The 27,926-nt window shown below is 49.1% G+C and overlaps 1 protein-coding gene across 7 annotated transcripts in view; it reads left to right on the top strand.

Moving 5' to 3' along the window:
- Positions 1-27,926, top strand: part of BICD1 (BICD cargo adaptor 1) — a 529,680-nt gene that overhangs the window by 442,940 nt on the left and 58,814 nt on the right. For all 7 annotated transcript variants that reach the window (XR_010179730.1, XR_010179729.1, XM_063928866.1 and 4 more), the window contains exon 6: positions 23,381-23,532. Coding sequence is in view for 5 of the 7 variants with exons in the window: in XM_063928866.1 (XP_063784936.1) it covers positions 23,381-23,532 (152 nt within the window). In the remaining 2 variants the exon portion in view is untranslated. The remainder of the gene's footprint in view (positions 1-23,380; positions 23,533-27,926) is intronic.

A 27,926-nucleotide genomic window follows, 5' to 3' on the forward strand; every position in this document is an offset into this window, starting at 1 on the left:
ACCGCCAATAGAGCTGCACCAGTCCGTCAATCAACATCAGTCTGATAAGCAAGGAGGACTTCTTAAAACAAGCCTTACTGTATCTTTGCATCAGACCTTTGTAAACCATTCCTGTAGGTCTGCAACACTGTACCTATACGTAACATCACAATGTATGACATCACATAGGGGTGGAACGGTGTGGCAGAATAATTTTTTATGGGAGGGAGGGGCCCTGTTTATTTTGTCAGGTCCGGGCCCCACAATTTCTGATGGCAGCCCAGGTTCTATTCTTGTTCAGTATTTGACCTCTTGCAGGGACAGTATTGATCACAGAGGCTTATCATGTCTGCAATACATTAGAATCTGCGGAGATAATGACAGCCTAGTTGAATTATTATTCAGCTTCAGGTATTATATTTTCAGTGTCAAAATTAATTTGGTTTGGGTTTACTTTTGGCACTTTATGCTGTACACCAGAGGACAGCAGCCTATTGCTATCAAAGTGCTGGTTAAAATCCTCTCAAACAGTCAATTAATCAATAAAACAAAGAATCAATCAATCTGTCCGTCGTTCTTTAAATTCTACAAAAAGAAATGCCTTTTAAAGTGTATCTGTTGCCTAAATACATTGGATGCAGCCAGAGAGAGTTGCTCCCTACCTATGGAACTCTCTGCCTCATCTGACCAGACTCTTTCCCCAAACTACTGCAAAAACTGTTAAGTGCTCTGTCAAAGCGTGCAACTTCAGTCTAGCCTACCTTCCTCTTCATTGTTCACTTGTGTCCCATCCAGTAGAGGATTTACCACAAGGCAACCAAAGCGGCTGCTTAGGGCCCCGTTGGTCCCAGGGGGCCAGCCAACAAGGCTGTATAAAGGGCATTCTTTCGGCAGACCACGAGCTTCTCCTAAATTGTCCGAGAGCTGGGCTGCCTGACTCTGAATACTCCCGGCAGGCTGTCAGTGATTAGACAGCTGTTGGGTGCCGGCTCCAGCGCATGCCTGTGTTCCCAGTCCTGCAGTACTGTGCGGGTTGACCAGTCATAACACATGTGTGTATGACGTCAGATGCTTAGAGAGAGGAGCCAGGATGAGCACAGAAAAAACACGAGTTCTTCCAGTGTACTTTATTACAGTATTTTTTTAATGTTATATAACATTCCCCTGATATATCAATATGCTATAATACTCTATTTTAAGTACTACCGTGTATGGGAGATGTCTGCTACAATCAGTGGGGCACTGATATATAATCAATACAGTCACACTGACTGAGGGGTGCAGTAATGAGTAATATAAGGAATGTGGTACCTGCTAACCTGCTACAATCAGTAAGTGGGGGGGGGGGGGGCACTCATATATAATGCAGTCAACACTAATTTGATTGGGTGTAATAATAAGTATTATAAGGTATGGGTGCCTGGCCTGCATTATATATCAGCCCCCCCCCCCCCCACACACACACACACTCACACTCATTGTAGCATCCCGTATTAGCAGGTAACATAGTAACATAGTATCTAAGGTTGAAAAAAGACAATTGTCCATCGGGGTCAACCTATTTGTGGTCTGCTATGAAGGATTATTTTATATAAAATTTTGACTGATGTTGATGACTGCCGTTACGTTTTACCCCTCTTTTTTATAATAACCATAGTGCGTGACTATGCCCCGTAACCCTGGATATCCTTATCCATTAGGAATTTATCTAACCCATTCTTAAAGGTGTTGACTGAGTCGGCCATTACAACTCCCTCAGGCAGGGAATTCCAAACACGTATCGTCCTTACCGTAAAAAAGCCTTTACGCCGTATTGTGCGGAATCTCCTCTCCTCTAACCTGAGCGAGTGTCCACGAGTTCTCTGTGTTGATCTAACCAAAAACAGGTCCTGCGCAAGATCTGTATATTGTCCCCTTATATATTTGTAGATGTTGATCATGTCCCCTCTTAATCTCCTCTTTTCCAGTGTAAACATGCCTAGTCGTGCAAGCCTTTCCTCGTATTCCAGCGTCTCCATACCCTTAATTAGTTTGGTCGCCCGCCTCTGAACCTTTTCTAGCTCCAGGATATCCTTTTTGTAGTATGGTGCCCAGAATTGCACACAGTATTCAAGGTGTGGCCTCACAAGTGATTTATATAACGGGAGTATAATACTCTCGTCCCTAGCATCAATTCCCTGTTTTATGCATGCTAATATCTTATTAGCCTTCTTTGCTGCAGTCCTACTTTGGGTACCGCTGCTTAGTTTGCTATCTATGAGGACACCTAAGTCCTTTTCCAGTACAGAATCCCCTAATTTTACCCCATTTAGTAGGTAGGTGTTATTTTTGTTCTTGTTACCACAGTGCATTACCTTACACTTGTCTGTATTGAACCGCATTCTCCATTTCGCTGCCCAAGCTTCTAATTTAACTAAGTCATTCTGAAGCAACTCAGCATCCCCCTCCGCATTTATAACTTTACACAATTTGGTATCATCTGCAAAAATTGACACCATGCTCTCTAGACCTTCTGTTAGGTCATTAATGAAAATATTGAACAATAGCGGTCCTAATACTGAGCCTTGCGGCACACCACTTAGCACTTCAGTCCAATTTGAAAAAGATCCATTAACCACAATGCGCTGCTCCCTATTATCTAACCAGTTTTTGACCCAAGTGCATATTGTGCTTCCTAGCCATGTTTCTTGTAGCTTGTAGATAAGTCTCATGTGTGGTACAGTGTCGAATGCTTTGGCAAAATCTAAAAAGATTACATCCACCTCTTTACCCTGATCTAGGTTTGCGCTTACTGTTTCATAAAAGCCAAGTAAGTTGGTTTGACAGGATCTGTCCTTCATAAACCCATGTTGATTCCTTTTAATGACCTTATTGACTTCAAGGAACTTCTGAATACTATCTCTTAGAATACCTTCCAATACTTTCCCCACTATAGATGTAAGACTAACTGGTCTATAATTACCTGGTTCAGCTTTACTTCCCTTTTTGAATATAGGCACTACTTCCGCTATACGCCAGTCTTTGGGAACCATACCTGATATAACTGAATCCTTAAAGATCAAAAATAGCGGTTTTGCAAGTTCCGACTGAAGCTCCATTAGAACCCTTGGGTGAATACCATCGGGACCTGGTGACTTATTAATCTTTAAATGTTTTAATCAGTCACAGACTACTTCCTCGCTTAAATAAGTACCTATCAGTGGGATATTCTCATTATTGAGATTATGTGTTAGTCCCTGAATTGGGTCCTCTCTAGTAAATACTGTTGAAAAAAACTTATTTAGTGTGTCCGCTATGTCATTATCATTTTTGCTTAAGACTCCCAACTTGTCTTTTAGAGGGCCTATACTCTCCTTCTTTAATCGCCACTACACCAGGTAGAGCCCCTTTTACACATTACGGCAGTCAGCGTCCCCTTTTTACACATTACGGCAGACAGTCTCCCTTTTTACACATTACGGCAGACAGCGTCCCCTTTTTACACATTACGGCAGACAGCGTCCCCCTTTTTACACATTACGGCAGACAGCGTCCCCTTTTTACACATTACTGCAGACAGCGTCCCCCTTTTTACACATTACGGAATACAGCGTCCCACTTTTTACACATTACGGCAGACAGCGTCCCCTTTTTACACATTACGGAAGACAGCGCCCCCCTTTTTACACATTACGGAATACAGTGTCCCCCTTTTTACACATTACGGCAGACAGCGTCCCCTTTTTACACATTACGGCAGCCAGTCCCCCTTTTTACACATTACGGCAGACAGCGTCGATAGAGAGAGAGAGAGACACAGACAGACAGACACTTACCATCTCTCCCCACTGTCCTCTGTGACACTGGCTGGTACTGCTGTGCTGTGCTGGGGCGGGCTGCGGCTGGGCAATGGAGCTGAGCGGCGCCTGCGGCTGGGTCATGTTGGCGGGTCCTCCCCGCTCTGAAGCTCCGTACAGTGGAGCTGAGGCGGCTTGCAGCTGGGGCATGTTGGCGGGTCCTCCCCGCTCTGTAGGTCCGTACAGTGGAGCTGAGGCTTGCGGCTGGGGCATGTTGGCGGGTCCTCCCCGCTCCCATGCTCCATAGTACGGATTATGGGAGCAGGGGAGGACCCGCCAACATGCCCCAGCCGCAAGCCGCCTCAGCTCCACTGTACGGAGTCCGTACAGTGGAGCTGAGGCGGCTTGCTGTGCTGGGGCGGGCTGCGGCTGGGCAATGGAGCTGTACAGAGCTCTGATGCTCCGTACAGTGTTAAACAGGGCTGTGACTGTGCGCTCCCCAGGGCTCTGCGCTGTGTGCGAGGCCCCTCTCGCACACACCTAGTTACGGCCCTGCACAGCATACTTGCATTAATGCACATAGCATACATACATACACATAATACTTAAAATTACCCACAGGGCATACATACACACACACATAGCATACATGCACATAACATACTTACGCTCACATACATACATACATACATACACACACATACATACACACAGACACACACATATACATACATAGCATACAGTACATTACACATAGCATAGTTATATACACACACAGCATACACAAATATTACACTTGCAGAGGGCACACAGCATACTTACACACACCATTTGTCCGTTGTGGGGGCTAAGCTGCTATAGTAGCTGCGGACCTCTTTCGTAGCCCTGCCGGGAAGCTGGGCTGCACAAATCCTCTCAAGTCCCTCTCTGTGATTGCGGCGCGCTGCCCGGCCTCCCACTGCAGGTTCGGCTGTCAGCGCTCCGCACAGGGCCGGTGCAAGATCATATGGCACCCTAGGCAAAACTCCTGACACCCCCCCCCCCCCGCCCACACACACACACACACATACACACACACACACACACACCCTCTTAGATGAAAAAGTGTGGAGGTGATAGATTTATGTCAGTGTTCAACTCCTTCTCACCATGCTGGCACTGTGCGGTGACCTCTGGTGGGCTTGTTCCTGTGTACAGTGTGGACCTCTCGCAGCTGGTGCCACTGTGATTGGTCAGTGAATATGGGGGCATGTGAGAGAGCAGTAGTGTATCTGCAGGGTACAGTGTGTACAGTGGGGGTCATTCCGAGTTGATTGCTCGCTGCCGATTTTCGCAGCGCAGCGATCAGGTATCTACTGCGCATGCATATGCACCGCAATGCGCAGGCGCGTCATACGGGTACAAAGCGGATTGTTGCTGGGTGATGGATTTAACAAAGAATCCATTCGCACAGCCGATCGCAAGGAGATTGATAGGAAGAAGGCATTTATGAGTGGCAACTGACCATTTTCTGGGAGTGTTTGGAAAAATGCAGGCGTGTCCGGGCATTTGCTGGGCGGGTGTCTGACGTCAATTCCGGCACCAAAAATACTGAAGTGATCGCAGCGGCTGAGTAAGTTCAGATCTACTCAGAAACTGCACAAAATGTATTTGTAGGGCTCGGCTGCACAGGCATTCGCACACTTGCAAAGTGAAAATACACTCCCCCGTGGGCGGCGACTATACGTTTGCACGGCTGCTAAAAGTAGCTAGCAAGCGATCAACTCGGAATGACCCCCAGTGGGCGCTGCTGCTGACTCTGGCGCTACTGAAGAATTTTTAGAAGGGACAGAGCATATTGCCCATACTTTATAACCTGTCTATTAGCAACAAATAGACAAAAGAACACTTTAGTGTTGTATGTTATGTGAAAAATGACAGCGATACAATGCTGCACCTTTTGTTCAAAATTCACTTTCAAGCTTTTAACTCCACAATAGCCACCAATGCAATAATTGATTGTTAAGAAATTTCTGTCAAGCTTGAAAGCATATTTAACTCCACATTATAGATGTAATAACTCTTTCTCTGACGTCCTAGTGGATGCTGGGGACTCCGTCAGGACCATGGGGATTAGCGGCTCCGCAGGAGACAGGGCACAAAAATAAAGCTTTAGGATCAGGTGGTGTGCACTGGCTCCTCCCCCTATGACCCTCCTCCAAGCCTCAGTTAGGTTTTTGTGCCCGTCCGAGCAGGGTGCAATCTAGGTGGCTCTCCTAAAGAGCTGCTTAGAAAAAGTTTTTAGGTTTTTTATTTTACAGTGAGTCCTGCTGGCAACAGGCTCACTGCAACGAGGGACTTAGGGGAGAAGAAGTGAACTCACCTGCGTGCAGGATGGATTGGCTTCTTAGGCTACTGGACACCATTAGCTCCAGAGGGATCGAACACAGGCCCAGCCATGGAGTCCGGTCCCGGAGCCGCGCCGCCGACCCCCTTGCAGATGCCGAAAAGTGAAGAGGTCCAGAAACCGGCGGCAGAAGACTTTTCAGTCTTCATGAGGTAGCGCACAGCACTGCAGCTGTGCGCCATTGTTGTCACACACTTCACACCAGCGGTCACTGAGGGTGCAGGGCGCTGTGGGGGGCGCCCTGGGCAGCAATGAAATACCTATACTGGCTAAAAGATACATCACATATAGCCCCTGGGGCTATATGGATGTATTTAACCCCTGCCAGGTCTCAGAAAAACGGGAGAAGAAGCCCGCCGAAAAGGGGGCGGGGCCTATTCTCCTCAGCACACAGCGCCATTTTCCCTCACAGAAATGCTGGTGGGAAGGCTCCCAGGCTCTCCCCTGCACTGCACTACAGAAACAGGGTTAAAACAGAGAGGGGGGGCACTTATTTGGCGATATGATTATATATATTAAGATGCTATAAGGGAAAAACACTTATATAAAGGTTGTCCCTGTATAATTATAGCGTTTTGGTGTGTGCTGGCAAACTCTCCCTCTGTCTCTCCAAAGGGCTAGTGGGGTCCTGTCCTCTATCAGAGCATTCCCTGTGTGTGTGCTGTGTGTCGGTACGTGTGTGTCGACATGTATGAGGACGATGTTGGTGAGGAGGCGGAGCAATTGCCTGTAATGGTGATGTCACTCTCTAGGGAGTCGACACCGGAATGGATGGCTTATTTAAGGAATTACGTGATAATGTCAACACGCTGCAAGGTCGGTTGACGACATGAGACGGCCGGCAAACCAATTAGTACCTGTCCAGGCGTCTCAAACACCGTCAGGGGCGTTAAAACGTCTTTTTACCTCAGTCGGTCGACACAGACACAGACACGGACACTGACTCCAGTGTCGACGGTGAAGAAACAAATGTATTTTTCTTTTAGGGCCACACGTTACTTGTTAAGGGCAATGAAGGAGGTGTTACATATTTCTGATACTACAAGTACCACAAAAAAGGGTATTTTGTGGAGTGTGAAAAAACTACCTGTAGTTTTTCCTGAATCAGATAAATTAAATGAAGTGTGTGATGATGCGTGGGTTTCCCCCGATAGAAAATTATTGGCGGTATACCCTTTCCCGCCAGAAGTTAGGGCGCGTTGGGAAACACCCCTTAGGGTCGATAAGGCGCTCACACGCTTATCAAAACAAGTGGCGGTACCGTCTCCAGATAGGGCCGCCCTCAAGGAGCCAGCTGATAGGAGGCTGGAAAATATCCTAAAAAGTATATACACACATACTGGTGTTATACTGCGACCAGCGATCGCCTCAGCCTGGATGTGCAGCGCTGGGGTGGCTTGGTCGGATTCCCTGACTGAAAATATTGATACCCTTGACAGGGACAGTATTTTACTGACTATAGAGCATTTAAAGGATGCATTTCTATATATGCGAGATGCACAGAGGGATATTTGCACTCTGGCATCAAGAGTAAGTGCGATGTCCATATCTGCCAGAAGTTGTTTATGGACACGACAGTGGTCAGGTGATGCAGATTCCAAACGGCACATGGAAGTATTGCCGTATAAAGGAGAAAAAGACAACGTCTTTTCAGCCTCAGTCCTTTCGTCCCCATAAGGGCAAGCGGTCAAAAGACCAGTCATATCTGCCATGGGATAGAGGAAAGGGAAGAAGACTGCAGCAGGCAGCCCATTCCCAGGAACAGAAGCCCTCCATCGCTTCTGCCAAGTCCTCAGCATGACGCTGGGGCCGTACAAGCGGACTCAGGTGCGGTGGGGGGTCGTCTCAAGAGTTTCAGCACGCAGTGGGCTCACTCGCAAGTGGACCCCTGGATCCTACAAGTAGTATCCCAGGGGTACAGATTGGAAGTTCGAGACGTCTCCCCCTCGCAGGTTCCTGAAGTCTGCTTTACCAACGTCTCCCTCCGACAGGGAGGCAGTAGTGGAAACAATTCACAAGCTGTATTCCCAGCAGGTGATAATCAAAGTACCCCTCCTACAACAAGGAAAGGGGTATTATTCCACACTATATTGTGGTACTGAAGCCAGACGGCTCGGTGAGACCTATTCTAAATCTGAAATATTTGAACACTTACATAAAAAGGTTCAAATCAAGATGGAGTCACTCAGAGCAGTGATAGCGAACCAGGAAAAAGGGGACTATATGGTGTCCCGGGACAGATGCTTACCTCCATGTCCCAATTTGCCCTTCTCACCAAGGGTACCTCAGGTTCGTGGTACAGAACTGTCACTATCAGTTTCAGACGCTGCCGGTTGGATTGTCCACGGCACCCCGGGTCCTTACCAAGGTAATGGCCGAAATGATGATTCATCTTCAAAGAAAATGGACGATCTCCTGATAAGGGCAAGGTCCAGAGAACAGTTGGAGGTCGGAGTAGCACTATCTCAAGTAGTTCTACGACAGCACGGGTGGATTCTAAATATTCCAAAACCGCAGCTGTTTCCGACGACACGTCTGCTGTTCCTAGGGATGATTCTGGACACAGTCCAGAAAAAGGTGTTTCTCCCGGAGAAGAAAGCCAGGGAGTTATCCGAGCTAGTCAGGAACCTCCTAAAACCAGGAAAAGTGTCAGTGCATCATTGCACAAGGGTCCTGGGAAAAATGGTGGCTTCTTACGAAGCGATTCCATTCGGCAGATTTCATGCAAGAACTTTTCAGTGGGATCTGCTGGACAAATGGTCCGGATCGCATCTGCAGATGCATCAGCGGATAACCTTATCGCCACGGACAAGGGTGTCTCTTCTGTGGTGGTTGCAGAGTGCTCATCTGTTAGAGGGCCGCAGATTCGGCATACAGGACTGGGTCCTGGTGACCACGGATGCCAGTCTGAGAGGCTGGGGAGCGGTCACACAGGGAAGAAACTTCCAGGGAGTATGGTCAAGCCTGGAGATGTCTCTTCACATAAATATACTGAAGCTAAGAGCGATTTACAATGCTCTAAGCCTGGCAAAACCCCTGCTTCAGGGTCAGCCGGTGTTGATCCAGTCGGACAACATCACGGCAGTCGCCCACGTAAACAGACAGGGCGGCACAAGAAGCAGGAGAGCAATGGCAGAAGCTGCAAGGATTCTTCGCTGGGCACTGTCAGCAGTGTTCATTCCGGGAGTGGACAACTGGGAAGCAGACTTCCTCAGCAGACACGATCTACACCCGGGAGAGTGGGTGTCACGATCCGGGTATCTGGACGCCATTTCTTACCCATCAGATGCCTCCTAAGGCTGGCTCAGCGCTCCAGGACCAGATCCCATCTGTTATCCTAATGTTCACATTCCTGCATCCTCTCCTGTCTCTCTGAGACGCTGTCACAGTAACGCCTTATTACATCTGGCATGGCGTTCCCCGCGGCCTCCGCCGCCGTCCCTGAGCTTCTGCATGCAGAGTGTCAGAGTGGCGATTACGTCAGCCGCGGCCTCCGCTGTGTCCGCGTGGTTGGATGTGCACTTGTCAGCCTGGCGTCTCCTGTCTCCAGTGGCCGGCGCCGCCATTACTGTTTTCATTACCACATGGATTACAAACCAAACTTCCCTCCAAGTGTCTGCATGGGCGCAGCCATCTTGGATTCTGTCAGCTGATCATTTCCTCCAATCTGTTGTCAGTATTGTTAATCTGCATAATTGCCTAGCCAATCCCTTCCTTGCTGCAGGTATAAATACACTGTGCCTGAGCAAGGAAGGCGTCAGTGCTTTGGTTGTCAAACCTAGTTCCTGTTTTGTCTCTCTCCTGTGATTGTCTTCCAGGTTCCAGCTCCTGTCTCAAGACTTCCACCATAGAGACCCGCACCAGCATTCCACCTGCGGTGTAGCCTGACTCTCCAATCCATTGTGGATTCATCTGTTTCCAGCTACAACATTACCTGCTTCCAGCTCAGCTTCCAGCAGAGTACAGCTTCCCTTAAAGGGCCGGTGTCCTTTCTACACTTTACCACTCTCCACCGGTATTATTATTTCTCCGCTCTCAAGTTCTACATTTCAGTTCATATTTCATCGCTCCCAAGTTCATTTATTATTTAACTGGTTCCAGCCAGTATCCACTCCGTGCTAACAACAGTCTGGTTCCAGCCAGTATCCACAGCAGCTGTTTTATCTTCAGCAACCCAGCTTTTCCTGGAACACCAGCTGGCACAATCCTGGGTTATCTCCATTGCTACAGTCGGGCCTGGTAAGGACTTTCCATCTAGAAGATCATAAGAACTATCTCACACTACCAGTGCCCTGTGGCTCCTGCCATCCTGTAGTACCCAGGAACTGTATTTATTCTTTGCTGACTTTTACGTTTTCTTTTACTGCTGCTGTGTTGCGGAGTTGTCATAATAAACATCATTGACTTTTATCCAAGTTGTCGTGGTCACGCCTTCGGGCAGTTATTATTCATGTTACTTACATGTCCAGGGGTCTGATACAACCTCCCAGGTTCCGGTACATCTCAGCCCCTACAACTGAGGCTGCCTCCCGTCAGCTCAGGCCCTCAGTTGTGACAGTAAGCACTGACCTAATGAATCCAGCCGGAGACCAGGATCAAGCGGCCAGGCCGATGCAAGAACTGGCAGCCCGACTAGAACATCAGGAGGCTGCACAGGGCCACATCATCCGCTGTCTCCAGGATCTCTCTACTCGGCTGGATGGGATTCAGACAACTCTCCGTGGATCAGACGCGTCTGGTGCGTCAACCACAGTGACTCCAGCTATAACCCCACCCACCTTACCCATTTCTGCTCCACGTCTTCATCTTCCAACGCCAGCAAAATTTGACGGATCTCCAAGATTCTGCAGGGGATTTCTCAACCAGTGTGAGATTCAGTTTGAGCTACAACCTGGCAATTTTCCCAGTGACCGTACAAAAATTGCCTACATTATTTCTCTTCTCAGTGGCTCAGCCCTTGATTGGGCATCACCGTTATGGGAGAGGTCCGACACCCTGTTATCTTCCTACACTGCCTTCGTGTCAACATTCAGGCGCATCTTCGACGAGCCAGGCCGGGTAACCTCAGCTTCATCCGAGATTCTCCGTTTACGCCAGGGGTCACGTACTGTAGGACAATATCTGATACAGTTCCAGATCCTGGCATCCGAACTGGCATGGAACGACGAGGCCCTGTATGCTGCATTCTGGCATGGCTTATCTGAGCGTATTAAAGATGAGTTAGCTACCAGAGACTTACCTTCTAAGTTAGATGAGCTAATCTCACTCTGCACGAAAGTTGATTTACGTTTCAGAGAGAGAGCAACTGAGCGTGGAAGATCATCTGCTCCAAAATCTTCTGCTCCTCCTCCTCGTCAACTGTCACCATCTAAAGATGAGCCCATGCAACTTGGCCGTTCCCGTTTAACTCCTGCTGAGCGCCGAAGACGTCTCTCCAAGTTTCTCTGTCTCTATTGTGCAGCTCCGTCTCACACCATTAATGCCTGTCCCAAACGTCCGGGAAACTCCAAATCCTAGCTCGCCAAGGAGAGGGCCGGCTAGGAGTAATGATCTCCTCTCCATCTCCTCAAGATTGTAATCTCCCAGTCTCGCTTCAAGTTGCTCAACGTTATCGGAACGTCATTGCCCTCCTTGATTCCGGAGCAGCTGGGAACTTTATTACCGAAGCCTATGTTAAACGGTGGTCCCTACCCACCGAGAGACTTCCTTCGTCCATTTCTTTAACTGCCGTGGATGGCAGCAAAATTTTTGATGCAGTCATTTCTTTAAGGACTCTACCAGTTCGTCTGAGAGTGGGAGTTCTTCATTCCGAACTTATTTCTTTTTTAGTGATTCCAAGAGCCACACATCCTGTGGTCCTGGGCCTTCCATGGCTCCGTCTTCACAATCCTACAATTGATTGGACGACTACGCAAATCCTGGCATGGGGTTCCTCCTGTGCTGAGACATGTTTGTTTAAAGTATTGCCTGTCTGTTCTTCCTCCCCCAGGTCGTCTGATGTTCCACCTCCTCCATATCAAGATTTCACGGATGTGTTCAGTAAAGCTTCTGCTGATATCCTTCCTCCTCATAGAGAATGGGACTGTCCGATTGATCTCGTTCCAGGGAAGGTTCCACCTCGAGGCCGAACTTATCCGTTGTCTCTGCCTGAGACGCATTCTATGGAGGAATATATTAAAGAGAACCTAGCAAAGGGGTTCATTCGACCTTCTTCTTCTCCAGCCGGCGCAGGCTTCTTTTTTGTAAAAAAGAAAGATGGTGGTCTGCGGCCGTGCATCGACTACAGAGGTTTGAACGACATTACCATCAAGAACCGTTATCCTTTACCTCTGATTACTGAGCTCTTTGACAGAGTTAGCGGAGCTACCATCTTTACAAAGCTGGACTTGCGAGGTGCATACAATCTCATCCGGATCCGTGAGGGTGACGAGTGGAAGACCGCCTTTAACACCCGTGACGGACATTATGAGTACCTCGTCATGCCCTTCGGATTGAGCAATGCTCCAGCTGTCTTCCAGCATTTTGTCAATGAGATCTTCAGAGACATTCTATACCGTCATGTCGTGGTCTATCTAGACGATATCCTCATTTTTGCCAACGATTTAGAGGAACATCGTTTTTGGGTTAAAGAGGTTCTGTCCCGTCTCCGTGTCAATCATCTCTATTGCAAATTAGAAAAATGCGTCTTTGAAGTCAAGTCCATTCCGTTTCTAGGGTACATTGTGTCCGGTTCCGGACTAGAGATGGATCCTGAGAAACTACAAGCAATCCAAAATTGGCCGGTACCCTTAACCCTCAAAGGGGTCCAGAGGTTCTTAGGGTTCGCCAACTATTACCGAAAGTTTATACGAGACTTTTCCACCATTGTGGCGCCTATTACTGCTTTCACTAAGAAGGGTGCTAACCCGTCCAAGTGGTCTGAAGAAGCCATGCAAGCATTTCATCTTTTAAAACAAAGGTTCATCTCTGCGCCTGTTCTGAAACAGCCTGACATCGACTCTCCTTTCATCTTAGAGGTGGATGCCTCCTCCGTTGGAGTAGGAGCGGTGTTATCTCAGAGGGCTGAAGATGGCCATTTACACCCTTGCAGTTTCTTCTCCCGGAAGTTCTCCCCAGCTGAGCGCAACTATGCCATTGGCGACCAGGAGTTGCTAGCCATCAAGCTCGCTCTAGAAGAGTAGAGGTATCTGTTGGAGGGAGCTTCTCATTCAATCACCATACTTACAGACCACAAGAACCTTTTATACCTGAAGGGCGCACAATGTCTCAACCCTCGTCAGGCCAGATGGGCACTTTTCTTTTCCAGGTTCGACTTTAAACTCCAGTTCTGTCCGGGCTCTCAGAATCGCAAGGCCGATGCCCTTTCCCGCTCATGGGAGCAAGAAAATGAGTCAGAGTCTTCAGACAAGCATCCTATTATAAATCCGTTGGCATTCTCCACGGTAGGGATGGACTCTACGCCCCCATCAGGGAAAAGTTTTGTGAAGCCGATGCTAAGGAAGAAGCTCATGCATTGGGCCCATGCTTCCCGCTTTGCCGGACATACAGGTATCCAAAAAACCCTGGAGTTTATCTCTAGGTCCTATTGGTGGCCAACTCTGAAAAAGGACGTCTTGGAGTTTATTGCATCTTGCCCAAAGTGTGCCCAACATAAAGTATCCCGCCAGTCGCCTGCGGGGCAACTGGTTCCACTATCCGTTCCCCGTCGACCATGGACCCACTTGTCGATGGATTTCATTACAGACTTACCCATGTGCAACAAGTTCAATACCATCTGGGTGGTAGTTGACCGGTTCACCAAGATGGCACACTTCATTCCTCTCACCGGTCTTCCGTCAGCTTCCAAGTTGGCTCAAGTATTCATACAAGAGATCTTCCGACTCCACGGTCTTCCTGAAGAAATTATCTCAGATCGAGGAGTTCAATTCACAGCCAAATTCTGGCGAAGTTTATGTCAAGTCCTCCAAGTCAAGCTAAAGTTTTCCACGGCTTACCATCCTCAGACCAATGGTCAAACCGAGAGGGTGAATCAGGACTTGGAGGCCTTCCTCCGCATCTATGTGTCCTCCTCTCAAGATGACTGGGTTCAATTACTTCCCTGGGCCGAGTTCTGTCATAACAACCAGTATCATTCTTCATCTGCTTCAACACCATTCTTCACTAACTTTGGATTCCACCCTAAAGTTCCTGAGTTCCAACCGCTTCCAGCAACTTCTGTTCCCGCAGTGGATATCACCTTGCATCAGTTTGCCAATATCTGGAAGAGCGTACGATCAGCTCTGCTCAAGGCATCGTTCAGGTACAAGAAGTTTGCGGATAAGAAGCGTCGAGCAGTTCCTGCTCTCAAGGTGGGTGATCGGGTATGGTTATCCACGAAGAATTTGAGGTTAAGAGTTCCCAGTATGAAGTTTGCACCTCGCTATATCGGTCCTTTCAAGATTGAACAAGTCATCAATCCTGTTGCTTACAGACTCCAGTTGCCTCCCTTCTTAAAAATACCCAGGACATTCCATGTTTCCCTGTTGAAACCGCTGATCTTGAATCGGTTTCATTCCTCACTTCCTCCAACTCCGAAAGTCCAAACTCAACGAGGCGTTGAGTATGAAGTGGCCAAGATCCTGGACTCACGTCACCGTTACGGTCAACTACAGTATCTTATTGACTGGAAGGGTTACGGCCCTGAGGAACGTTCATGGACCAATGCTTCTGATGTCCATGCTCCTGCCTTGGTCCGGAGATTCCATTCCAAGTTTCCGCAAAAGCCAAAGAAGTGTCCTGGGGCCACTCCTAAAGGGGGGGGTGCTGTCACGATCCGGGTATCTGGACGCCATTTCTTACCCATCAGATGCCTCCTAAGGCTGGCTCAGCGCTCCAGGACCGGATCCCATCTGTTATCCTAATGTTCACATTCCTGCATCCTCTCCTGTCTCTCTGAGACGCTGTCACAGTAACGCCTTATTACATCTGGCATGGCGTTCCCCGCGGCCTCCGCCGCCGTCCCTGAGCTTCTGCATGCAGAGTGTCAGAGTGGCGATTACGTCAGCCGCGGCCTCCGCTGTGTCCGCGTGGTTGGATGTGCACTTGTCAGCCTGGCGTCTCCTGTCTCCAGTGGCCGGCGCCGCCATTACTGTTTTCATTACCACATGGATTACAAACCAAACTTCCCTCCAAGTGTCTGCATGGGCGCAGCCATCTTGGATTCTGTCAGCTGATCATTTCCTCCAATCTGTTGTCAGTATTGTTAATCTGCATAATTGCCTAGCCAATCCCTTCCTTGCTGCAGGTATAAATACACTGTGCCTGAGCAAGGAAGGCGTCAGTGCTTTGGTTGTCAAACCTAGTTCCTGTTTTGTCTCTCTCCTGTGATTGTCTTCCAGGTTCCAGCTCCTGTCTCAAGACTTCCACCATAGAGACCCGCACCAGCATTCCACCTGCGGTGTAGCCTGACTCTCCAATCCATTGTGGATTCATCTGTTTCCAGCTACAACATTACCTGCTTCCAGCTCAGCTTCCAGCAGAGTACAGCTTCCCTTAAAGGGCCGGTGTCCTTTCTACACTTTACCACTCTCCACCGGTATTATTATTTCTCAGCTCTCAAGTTCTACATTTCAGTTCATATTTCATCGCTCCCAAGTTCATTTATTATTTAACTGGTTCCAGCCAGTATCCACTCCGTGCTAACAACAGTCTGGTTCCAGCCAGTATCCACAGCAGCTGTTTTATCTTCAGCAACCCAGCTTTTCCTGGAACACCAGCTGGCACAATCCTGGGTTATCTCCATTGCTACAGTCGGGCCTGGTAAGGACTTTCCATCTAGAAGATCATAAGAACTATCTCACACTACCAGTGCCCTGTGGCTCCTGCCATCCTGTAGTACCCAGGAACTGTATTTATTCTTTGCTGACTTTTACGTTTTCTTTTACTGCTGCTGTGTTGCGGAGTTGTCATAATAAACATCATTGACTTTTATCCAAGTTGTCGTGGTCACGCCTTCGGGCAGTTATTATTCATGTTACTTACATGTCCAGGGGTCTGATACAACCTCCCAGGTTCCGGTACATCTCAGCCCCTACAACTGAGGCTGCCTCCCGTCAGCTCAGGCCCTCAGTTGTGACAGTGGGGACTTCATCCAGAAGTCTTCCACATGATTGTGAACCGTTGGGAAAAACCAAAGGTGGATATGATGGCGTCTCGCCTCAACAAAAAACTGGACAGGTATTGCGCCAGGTCAAGAGACCCTCAGGCAATAGCTGTGGACGCTCTGGTAACACCGTGGGTGTACCAGTCAGTGTATGTGTTTCCTCCTCTGCCTCTCATACCAAAAGTACTGAGAATTATACGGCAAAGGGGAGTAAGAACGATACTCGTGGCTCCGGATTGGCCAAGAAGAACTTGGTACCCGGAACTTCAGGAGATGCTCACGGAAGATCCGTGGCCTCTACCTCTAAGACGGGACCTGCTTCAGCAGGGACCGTGTCTATTCCAAGACTTACCGCTGCTGCGTTTGACGGCATGGCGGTTGAACGCCGAATTCTAAGGGAAAAAGGCATTCCGGAAGAGGTCATTCCTACACTGGTAAAAGCCAGGAAGGAGGTGACTGCACAACATTATCACCGCATTTGGAGAAAATATGTTGCGTGGTGTGAGGCCAGGAAGGCCCCCACGGAGGAATTTCAATTGGGTCGATTCCTACATTTCCTGCAAACAGGATTGTCTATGGGCCTCAAATTGGGGTCCATTAAGGTTCAAATTTCGGCCCTGTCGATTTTCTTCCAGAAAGAATTGGCTTCAGTTCCTGAAGTCCAGACTTTTGTAAAAGGAGTACTACATATACAGCCCCGGTTGTGCCCCCAGTGGCTCCGTGGGACCTTAATGTAGTTTTGGATTTTCTCAAATCCCATTGGTTTGAGCCACTCAAATCGGTGGATTTGAAATATCTTACATGGAAAGTAACCATGCTACTGGCCCTGGCTTCAGCCAGGAGAGTGTCAGAATTGGCGGCTTTATCGTATAAAAGCCCATATCTGATTTTCCATTCGGACAGGGCAGAACTGCGGAAGCGTCCTCAGTTTCTGCCTAAGGTGGTGTCAGCGTTTCACCTGAACCAGCCTATTGTGGTGCCTGCGGCTACTAGCGATTTGGAGGATTCCAAGTTGCTGGACGTTGTCAGGGCATTGAAAATATATATTTCAAGGACGGCTGGAGTCAGAAAATCTGACTCGCTGTTTATACTGTATGCACCCAACAAGCTGGGTGCTCCTGCTTCTAAGCAGACGATTGCTCGTTGGATTTGTAGCACAATTCAACTTGCACATTCTGTGGCAGGCCTGCCACAGCCTAAATCTGTCAAGGCCCATTCCACATGGAAGGTATGCTCATCCTGGGCGGCTGCCCGAGGGGTCTCGGCATTACAACTCTGCCGAGCAGCTACGTGGTCGGGGGAGAACACGTTTGTAAAATTCTACAAATTTGATACCCTGGCTAAAGAGGACCTGGAGTTCTCTCATTCGGTGCTGCAGAGTCATCCGCACTCTCCCGCCCGTTTGGGAGCTTTGGTATAATCCCCATGGTCCTGACGGAGTCCCCAGCATCCACTAGGACGTCAGAGAAAATAAGATTTTACTTACCGATAAATCTATTTCTCGTAGTCCGTAGTGGATGCTGGGCGCCCATCCCAAGTGCGGATTGTCTGCAATACTTGTACATAGTTATTGTTACAAAAAAAAATCGGGTTGTTATTGTTGTGAGCCGTCTGTTCAGAGGCTCCTACGTTTGTCATACTGTTAACTGAGTTCAGATCACAAGTTGTACTGGTGTGGCTGGTATGAGTCTTACCCGGGATTCAAAATCCTTCCTTATTGTGTACGCTCGTCCGGGCACAGTATCCTAACTGAGGCTTGGAGGAGGGTCATAGGGGGAGGAGCCAGTGCACACCACCTGATCCTAAAGCTTTATTTTTGTGCCCTGTCTCCTGCGGAGCCGCTAATCCCCATGGTCCTGACGGAGTCCCCAGCATCCACTACGGACTACGAGAAATAGATTTATCGGTAAGTAAAATCTTATTTTTTTTCAGAAATTGAATAAAACCATGTCCAGCTCACAAAACAGTCATATAAATAAAACATCTTCCTGCAGAGCTAAGAATACTCACATTAGGTTGGCTTCCAGTGGTCAGATGAGCTCCCCTTTAAAAACTGCTGGCTGTAATCACTGGTATCCGTTCACATGGTCGACCATGTTATGGTCGACAGTCATTAGGTCGACCACTGTTGATCGACATTGACATGGTCGACATGGATACATGGGGGGTCATTCCGAGTTGTTCGCTCGGTATTTTTTTCTCGCAACGGAGCGATTAGTCGCTAATGCGCATGCGCAATGTCCGCAGTGCGACTGCGCCAAGTAAATTTGCTATGCAGTTAGGAATTTTACTCACGGCATTACAAGGTTTTTTCTTCGTTCTGGTGATCGTAATGTGATTGACAGGAAGTGGGTGTTTCTGGGCATAAACAGGCCGTTTTATGGGAGTGTGTGAAAAAACGCTACCGTTTCCGGGAAAAACGCGGGAGTGGCTGGAGAAACGGGGGAGTGTCTGGCCGAACGCTGGGTGTGTTTGTGACGTCAAACCAGGAACGACAAGCACTGAACTGATCGCAGATGCCGAGTAAGTTTGAAGGTACTCAGAAACTGCTAAGAAGTGTCTATTCGCAATTCTGCTAATCTTTCGTTCACAATTTTGATATGCTAAGATTCACTCCCAGTAGGCAGCGGCTTAGCGTGTGCAAAGCTGCTAAAAGCAGCTTGCAAGCTAACAACTCGGAATGACCCCCATGTGGTCGACACATGAAAATGGTCGACACATGAAAAGGTCGACATGAGTTTTTTTACTTTTTTTTCTTTTGGGGAACTTTTCCATACTTTACGATCCATGTGGACTACGATTGGAACGGTAATCTGTGCCGAGCGAAGCGGCAGCGGAGCGAAGGCACCATGCCCGAAGCATGGCGAGCAAAGCGAGCCATGCGAGGGGACGCGGTGCACTAATTGGGGTTCCCAGTCACTTTACGAAAAAAACGACACCAAAAAAAGTTAAAAAACTCGTGTCGACCTTTCATGTGTCGACAATTCTCATGTGTCGACCATGCGTCCATGTCGACCATGTCAATGTCGACCAATAGTGGTCGACCTAATGACTGTCGACCATAACATGGTCGACCATTCATACCGGAACCGTAATCACTTGCCTGTAAAGGGAACAGAGGTGTTCCGTATAAAATATGCATTCCTTCTGACCTTTTACGCGTGAATAAAATTGGAAGTTTTTAAGAGTACTGGCAACTTTAAACTTTTGTGTCATTAACTATTGCATTTGGGATGGTACTTTATTGAAGAGGAGAAAGAACAAATATTACACACACTGTATAAACTTTGTCTTTGTTGGATACTTTTTGAAACAGTATTTGATAAAGTGTGTCTGCATGGGACAAAGAATTTTGTTTATTTATAGGATGGTATTTTGGAGCTGGTCATAGTATTTTGCATATAAATAAGTGCATTTCCCATTAGTTTTGAACTGGGTGCACAGTGGCAGATCCAGAGAAAAATGACTGGGGGGACACCATGACAGGGGAAGGGTGTTATTTGCGTGCGCCAAAGGTGTACACACCCCTGGAAAAGTGGGTGTGGTCTCGCCCCAAGGTGAATGGCCTCAAAGGGAATGTCATATCCACATGACTGGGTAAGAGTGATGCCTTGAAGAGGCAGAGAGTGACAGGAGAGAGGGCAACGGAAAGCTTGTGATGAGGCAGATGATGAGACATTTAGTGGCGGGGAGATAGTGGGAGACTGAGGAGCAGTGGGTGACAGAAGAGGGTGACAGTGAGAGGCAGCAGATGACGCCAGAGAATGGGTAACAGAGGGATGCAGTGGTTGCTGCCAGGGAATGGGTGACAAGAGAGAGAGGTGACGTGGAGAGATAGTGGGAGAGTGGCCGTTGGTGACAGGAAAGGGTGACGGGGAAAGGCAGTGGATGACAGGGAGAAGGTGATAGGGAGAGGCAGTGGGGGATGGAGAGAAGCACAGGATGATGGTGAGAGGTGCTAACATTACATGGAACAAACAGGTAATTCATGTATAACTCGTGGAGGTATAGTTGGCATGGGGTTCCAATACTAACTGGGTGAAAATATGAGGAGAGTGGTTATAAGAGTTAGTGGTCATGAATACCAGTAACCACAGTCTAAAAGGTACATAAGTATTTTTTATACGGTAAGAAAATTATTAAAAATATTCTAATACCATTCATAAGGGTTCTCTATCGCAGGTTAATTTTAGGAGAGAGATGTATTGTACAGTATGTGTCCCAGAAACTTCATTTGTTTCTTTATTATTTTTAATTTGATAAAGTTCTGTTGTTACAGTAATTGGCCCTTCACACTGGCAGATAAAGCAGAACGATATGAACGTCCTCGTTCATAAATGAACGAGAACTCATTCATATCGTTCTGTGTGTAGGCACTAGCGATGAACGATGCACGGCCCGCGCTCGTTAATCGTTGGTGCCCCGTCGCTTATGCATGTAGGCTAATATCGACGACCTCGTCCATATTCACCTGCACTGCTATGGAGCCGGGTGACGGGGGTAGTGTAGAAACTTCACTCCCCCCGTCACTGCCTCCCCCCCCCCCCCCCCCGCCGCCGGGTAGCCCGTATCCGCCGTCGGGCAGCTCGTCGGCGGATCGGTATGTGTGTAGGGCCCATAAGAGTGATGGTAATTATATCGTTTTGGGCAAATTTAGCTGAAGGAATAGACAATGCAGGACAACAAAACCTTATCACATTAAAAATAATAAATAAACCGATTAAGTTTTTGGGACACACACACATCTCTCACCTAAACTCAACCTGTGGTAGAGAACCCTTATAAATTACATTGGTATTCATGACCCTGGCACCCAGTGCTGTTTTGATACAAGGAGAGACAGACCTTCCTCTATGTTGTGTGTGTGTGTGTGTGCGCGTGTGTGTGTGCGTGCGTGCGTGCGTGCGTGCGTGTGTGTGTGTGTGTGTGTGTGTGTAGAGAGAGAGAGAGACAGGAGTGGTCTGGCTCTCCTAATAGTAATGCTGTGTGCGCTGGGTGCCTGCATATATATGTGAAGATACAGGAGCTGGTGGTGCGGCACCTGCAGAATTTGAGGAGTAGGTGACGGTGGGTACAACACTGGTAGATATATCTGCCGATCAATTGATCGGCAGATATATCTATGGACGGATCTGGCAGTGTGCTGTGCATACACACTGTCTGATCCATCGGGGACTGACGTCATAGACTGGGCGGGTGTGTACACACCGCCCATACACACACAGCGAGGCGCCAATATATCAGTAGATATATTGGCCGTCGGCTGTGCTGCGGGGCCGACGCGATACGTCTGTGAACGACGGAGTTCACAGACGTACCGGCCGTACACACTGGCCGACGGACCCGCAATATATCGGCTGTTCAAGAGAACGGCCGATATTCCGGCAAGTGTGTACCCACCTTGAGGTAGCAGCAGTTCCCACGCTCCTCTGTACAGACCAAGCTCTGCCGATGAGAGGTCCCTGCAGCACCGCGGTCGCGATCGCGGTTTGTATTGAGACAGAGACACAGCTGTCTCTGTCTCTGCAAAAAATTAATTTGGCTGATCAGGGGGGGATCTGGATATTCAGACCCCCCCCCCCCCCCCCTGCGTGCGCCACTGGCAATGTCTGGACAACCAAGAGCAGCACTTACTTTACAGAGTGCGGGGGAGCCAGCAGCAGCCTGATTGTACTAAAAACATTATTTCTGCCTATGGATGAGCATACTTACTCAGAAAGGGGGCTTGTGAGGTGCTCTGGTGGCAGGGAGCAGGTTGTCCTGCTCTTTGCTCCTTTCTCCGCTCCCCACTCCTGCCTGCCACTGCAGCACCTTCTCTTTCTGGAAGGTGGAAAAGGATCTGTCCCCTCCTAGAGGCAACTCAGGGGTTTCGAATACCTCAGCGTCCGGAACAGAGTCTACGCCGGACACATGAAGGCTACTGAGGTAACCTGCTGGCTGCTGCACTATCAAGATGTGCTGTCCGCGGACCTGTAATAGAGTGACAGAGGCAGCATTTTGAATGCAGCACTAGCTGCGATTGGCTCACAGCTAGTGCTGCATTCAAAATGCCGCCTCTGTCACTATTGCAGGTCAGCGGGCAGCACAGCTTGACACGAAGACAAATTCTCACCCCTGCCACTGCTGCTCCTCAGCGCAATGCCGTGACCCGCCACTACAGCTCCGCCCTCCTCACTGTAGCGCTGTATTCAGCGCGTACCCGGCGTAACAATCAAGCCGGCCCTGCCTTCACTCTGCAGCATAAATTTCCCAGGGCATTCTCAGCGGACCGCCCCTTCAGATCACCCGCCCATAGGTAGCTGCCTAAAGCTGCCTAATGGTAGCGCCGGCCCTGGCTCCGTATCAGGTATATGAAAGCCACCTGACGCGGAAGCGCTGAGAGCTGACCCGGCAGTGAGAGACCGGCAGCTCTCTGATCTCCTCAGCCTGGTGCCCGCGGCTGCTACAGAGATGGAGACAAGGTTGTTTCCGTCTCTGAAAAAAAAAAAAAGAGTTTGGTCCATCAGGGGGGGTTTCTGGGTACTCAGAAACCCCCCCTGCGTGCGCTACTGCCCACAATCCATTGCGGCAGGGACTGATGTTAATGGCCAAATGTTCTCTGTAAGGCGCTGCGGAATATGTGTGTGCTATACAAATAACTGGTAGTAATAATAATAATAAGTATACTAGTACAACTTTCATCCACCTGCTATAACTGGCGTGGGCCAGATTGGGGAGAATACACTGACTGGGGTGTGGCATAATGAATGTGGACAATTGGTGTGTGTGTGTGCGGGGGGGGGGGGGGGGGGCACACTGACGCTTGCTTGAGGAAGGGGGGCCCCAAATTGGTGTCATGCTTGAGGACTAAATCCGCCGCTGGTCCAATCTTATACTTAGTTTTATTCCATGTTATTCTGCTTAATTTGTACTTGTGTATTTGTATACTGACTGACCGGCACTGCGTTACTTGTTAAACTTTGATGATGATGGGAGTTAGGTAATGGAAAGAGCAGGATCCTTCAACAGTATAACGTGATGATCCCAAACACTGATGCAGAACGATTGTCATGTTACGTTCCCCTCAAACATCCGACCTGTTTGTAATGTGTTTTTCAGACTGCAGAAGTCGCGCTCGCAAACCTAAAAAATAAGTATGAAAATGAGAAGACCATGGTGACCGAAACAATGACGAAACTGCGGAATGAGCTGAAGGCGCTGAAAGAGGATGCTGCCACCTTCTCGTCACTGAGAGCCATGTTTGCCACCAGGTAACAGCGCTGACTTAGCTCCTGATTGAATAGACTCCCATTCCATTGGTGATTACTACAGTACATGGTGCAATTCTTTATGCAGCTCTTTAGGTATATGGAGGACAATATTAAGGAGTGAATGCTATGAGAACATAAGGACAATTAACCCATAGCGCCCTACATTTGATATTTGTGCCTCCCAAAAATGTGTCTGGGATCAGGGGCATAACTAGATATTTGTTGGCTGCATAGCAACTGTTTGTAAGGTCCTTTACGTATAACCCAATGTTGAAAAATCTAATTAACACATGGAACTCTACCAGGGAATATCGGTCCCCATAAGCTGTGGGTCCTCTAACAGCCATATATAGTGGTAGATGCTCAATTAGCTTAGTGATATAATTCAGGTGCTTGAAAGGGAGGGGTATTTCTATGCAAGAAAAAAAAGGCATTTTGTTTCCCCCAGCACCCTGAATGATAACAGTAACCAGATTTAAATCCCACACAATATTAGAATTCAGAGATCTCGGTTACATTTATTTGCGCAAATGTATGAATAAGCCCTGAAGCCGCATCAAGGCACCTCTGTATATTTGGGGTCCCTAGCGCTATATCTAGGTGCAGGGTGTGGCACCCCAAAGCACCAGCATAAGCCAGAAAGCCCAGGGCAGCATACCAGTAAAAAAACTATAGTGTTAATAAATTAGTGTTAGGAAGCCGAAGCAATAAAGGTGATACAAAAATGATGATGTAATTAAAATGGAGAAATAGTGTTAAAGAAATTAGTAAGTGATAAGTGTTAATAGAATGTAAAGGTATGCCACACTAAAGCCATCCAGCTCCGCCAGTCCAGAGGCACCACACCCCACACCTCCATAACCCCAATCTGGGTCTATGATTAACCAGCAAGGAGCCACATGATAATGGCCTACCTACCTTGGAGCAACCCCATAATGCTCCATATGGCATGTCAGGGCCTGCACCTCCTCCTAATGCAGGAACCTCTCTGCCTCTCACAACAGACATATATAGTGGCAGATGCTCAATTAGCTTAGTGATGTCATTCAGGTGCTTGAAAGGGAGGGGTATTTCTAAGCAAGAAAAAAAAGGCATTTTGTTTCCCCCAGCACCCTGAATGATAACAGTATCCAGATTTAAATCCCACACAATATTAGATCCTCTAACAGCTGCAACCCCTTCACCAATGGTAGTTTTGCCCTTGTGCGTGATCCATACTTGCCTACTCTCCCGGAAAGGCCGGGAGGCTCCCGAAAATCGGGTGACACTCCCGAGACCCGGGGATGGAGGCAGTCTCCCGCATTCTGCATCCCGCCGCCCCCCCCTCCCCCCCCACTCACCGCTCCCTGCGGCATCCCATCACACAGAAGAAATAGGCGCGGCGATGATGCGATTTGTGCTAAATTGTGGCATCGTAGCCCTACCCCTGCTCACTTTACAATGCCGGTAATGTGGGCATTGTAAAGCAGGGGCGGGGCTATGATTACACAATCGCATCACCACGCCCTCATACCCCTCCTGGGTGACCTGGCTGCTCCCCGGAGGGAGCAGCCAAAGAGTAGCTAAGTATGGCGTGATCATGAGGCTGTTGATATGCTAGATGATCCCCAACTCCCAATGCTCTCCTCAAAAGATTTAAGGGCAGACTGGGGTGTGTGCGTTTGCCCTTATACCCGCACCCCATCTCCTGGATCCACCACTGGCCGTGTACACAGGTATAATTTGTGTGTAAACCTCCCAACTGTGCTTATATCCTAACTTACAGGAGAGCAGCACAGTCCCACTAAATCAAGAGAAGTTTCCCTGCTCTTCATTACTAATCAGTGCAGGGCCACATATCATGCCTTACATGCTGGCTAACTACTCCCCCGTCTGCAGCGCTTCCTGTTCTCTTCTGCTTTGCATGCTGGCTAACTACTCCCCCGTCTGCAGCGCTTCCTGTTCTCTTCTGCCTTACGCGCTGGCTAACTACTCCCCCGTCTGCAGCTCTTCCTGTTCTCATTTGCCTTGCATGCTGGCTAACTACTCCCCCGTCTGCAGCGCTTCCTGGTCTCTTCTGCCTTACGCGCTGGCTAAACTACTCCCCCGTCTGCAGCGCTTCCTGTTCTCTTCTGCTTTGCATGCTGGCTAACTACTCCCCCGTCTGCAGCGCTTCCTGTTCTCTTCTGCCTTACGCGCTGGCTAACTACTCCCCCGTCTGCAGCTCTTCCTGTTCTCTTCTGCCTTGCATGCTGGCTAACTACTCCCCCATCTGCAGCGCTTCCTGGTCTCTTCTGCCTTACGCGCTGGCTAAACTACTCCCCCGTCTGCAGCGCTTCCTGGTCACTTCTGCCTTACGCGCTGGCTAAACTACTCCCCCGTCTGCAGCGCTTCCTGTTCTCTTCTGCTTTGCATGCTGGCTAACTACTCCCCCGTCTGCAGCGCTTCCTGTTCTCTTCTGCCTTACGCGCTGGCTAACTACTCCCCCGTCTGCAGCTCTTCCTGTTCTCTTCTGCCTTGCATGCTGGCTAACTACTCCCCCGTCTGCAGCGCTTCCTGGTCTCTTCTGCCTTACGCGCTGGCTAAACTACTCCCCCGTCTGCAGCGCTTCCTGTTCTCTTCTGCCTTGCATGCTGGCTAACTACTCCCCCGTCTGCAGCGCTTCCTGGTCTCTTCTGCCTTACGCGCTGGCTAACTACTCCCCCGTCTGCAGCTCTTCCTGTTCTCTTCTGCCTTGCATGCTGGCTAACTACTCCCCCGTCTGCAGCGCTTCCTGGTCTCTTCTGCCTTACGCGCTGGCTAACTACTCCCCCGTCTGCAGCTCTTCCTGTTCTCTTCTGCCTTGCATGCTGGCTAACTACTCCCCCGTCTGCAGCGCTTCCTGTTCTCTTCTGCCTTGCATGCTGGCTCACTACTCCCCCGTCTGCAGCGCTTCCTGGTCTCTTCTGCCTTACGCGCTGGCTAACTACTCCCCCGTCTGCAGCTCTTCCTGTTCTCTTCTGCCTTGCATGCTGGCTAACTACTCCCCCGTCTGCAGCGCTTCCTGGTCTCTTCTGCCTTACGCGCTGGCTAACTACTCCCCCGTCTGCAGCTCTTCCTGTTCTCTTCTGCCTTGCATGCTGGCTAACTACTCCCCCGTCTGCAGCGCTTCCTGTTCTCTTCTGCCTTGCATGCTGGCTAACTACTCCCCCGTCTGCAGCTCTTCCTGTCCTCTTCTGCCTTGCATGCTGGCTAACTACTCCCCCGTCTGCAGCTCTTCCTGTCCTCTTCTGCCTTGCATGCTGGCTAACTACTCCCCCGTCTGCAGCTCTTCCTGTTCTCTTCTGCCTTGCATGCTGGCTAACTACTCCCCCGTCTGCAGCGCTTCCTGTTCTCTTCTGCCTTGCATGCTGGCTAACTACTCCCCGGTCTGCAGCGCTTCCTGGTCTCTTCTGCCTTACGCGCTGGCTAACTACTCCCCCGTCTGCAGCTCTTCCTGTTCTCTTCTGCCTTGCATGCTGGCTAACTACTCCCCCGTCTGCAGCGCTTCCTGGTCTCTTCTGCCTTACGCGCTGGCTAACTACTCCCCCGTCTGCAGCTCTTCCTGTTCTCTTCTGCCTTGCATGCTGGCTAACTACTCCCCCGTCTGCAGCGCTTCCTGTTCTCTTCTGCCTTGCATGCTGGCTAACTACTCCCCCGTCTGCAGCTCTTCCTGTCCTCTTCTGCCTTGCATGCTGGCTAACTACTCCCCCGTCTGCAGCTCTTCCTGTTCTCTTCTGCCTTGCATGCTGGCTAACTACTCCCCCGTCTGCAGCGCTTCCTGTTCTCTTCTGCCTTGCATGCTGGCTAACTACTCCCCCGTCTGCAGCGCTTCCTGGTCTCTTCTGCCTTACGCGCTGGCTAACTACTCCCCCGTCTGCAGCTCTTCCTGTTCTCTTCTGCCTTGCATGCTGGCTAACTACTCCCCCGTCTGCAGCGCTACCTGTTCTCTTCTGCCTTGCATGCTGGCTAACTACTCCCCTGTCTGCAGCGCTTCCTGTTCTCTTCTGCCTTACGCGCTGGCTAACTACTTCCCCGCCTGCCGCTCTTCCTGTTCTCATTTGCCTTACGTGCTTGCTCACTACTTTCCCGTCTACAGTTCTTCCTGTTCTCATCTGCCTTACATGCTGGCTAACTACTCCCCTGTCTGCAGCGCTTCCTGTTCTCATTTGCCTTACGTGCTGGCTAACTAATTCCACATCAGCAGCGCTTCCTGCTCTCTTCTGCCTTGCATGCTGGTTAACTACTTCCCCTTCTGCAGCTCTTCCTGTCCTCTTCTGCCTTGCATGCTGGCTAACTACTCCTCTGTCTGCAGCTCTTCCTGTTCTCTTCTGCCTTACATGCTGGCTAACTACTCCTCTGTCTGCAGCTCTTTCTGTTCTCTTCTTCTTTATGTT

The sequence above is a fragment of the Pseudophryne corroboree genome, chromosome 6, assembly GCF_028390025.1.
Source record: "Pseudophryne corroboree isolate aPseCor3 chromosome 6, aPseCor3.hap2, whole genome shotgun sequence".
NCBI classification, from domain to species: Eukaryota; Metazoa; Chordata; class Amphibia; order Anura; family Myobatrachidae; genus Pseudophryne; species Pseudophryne corroboree.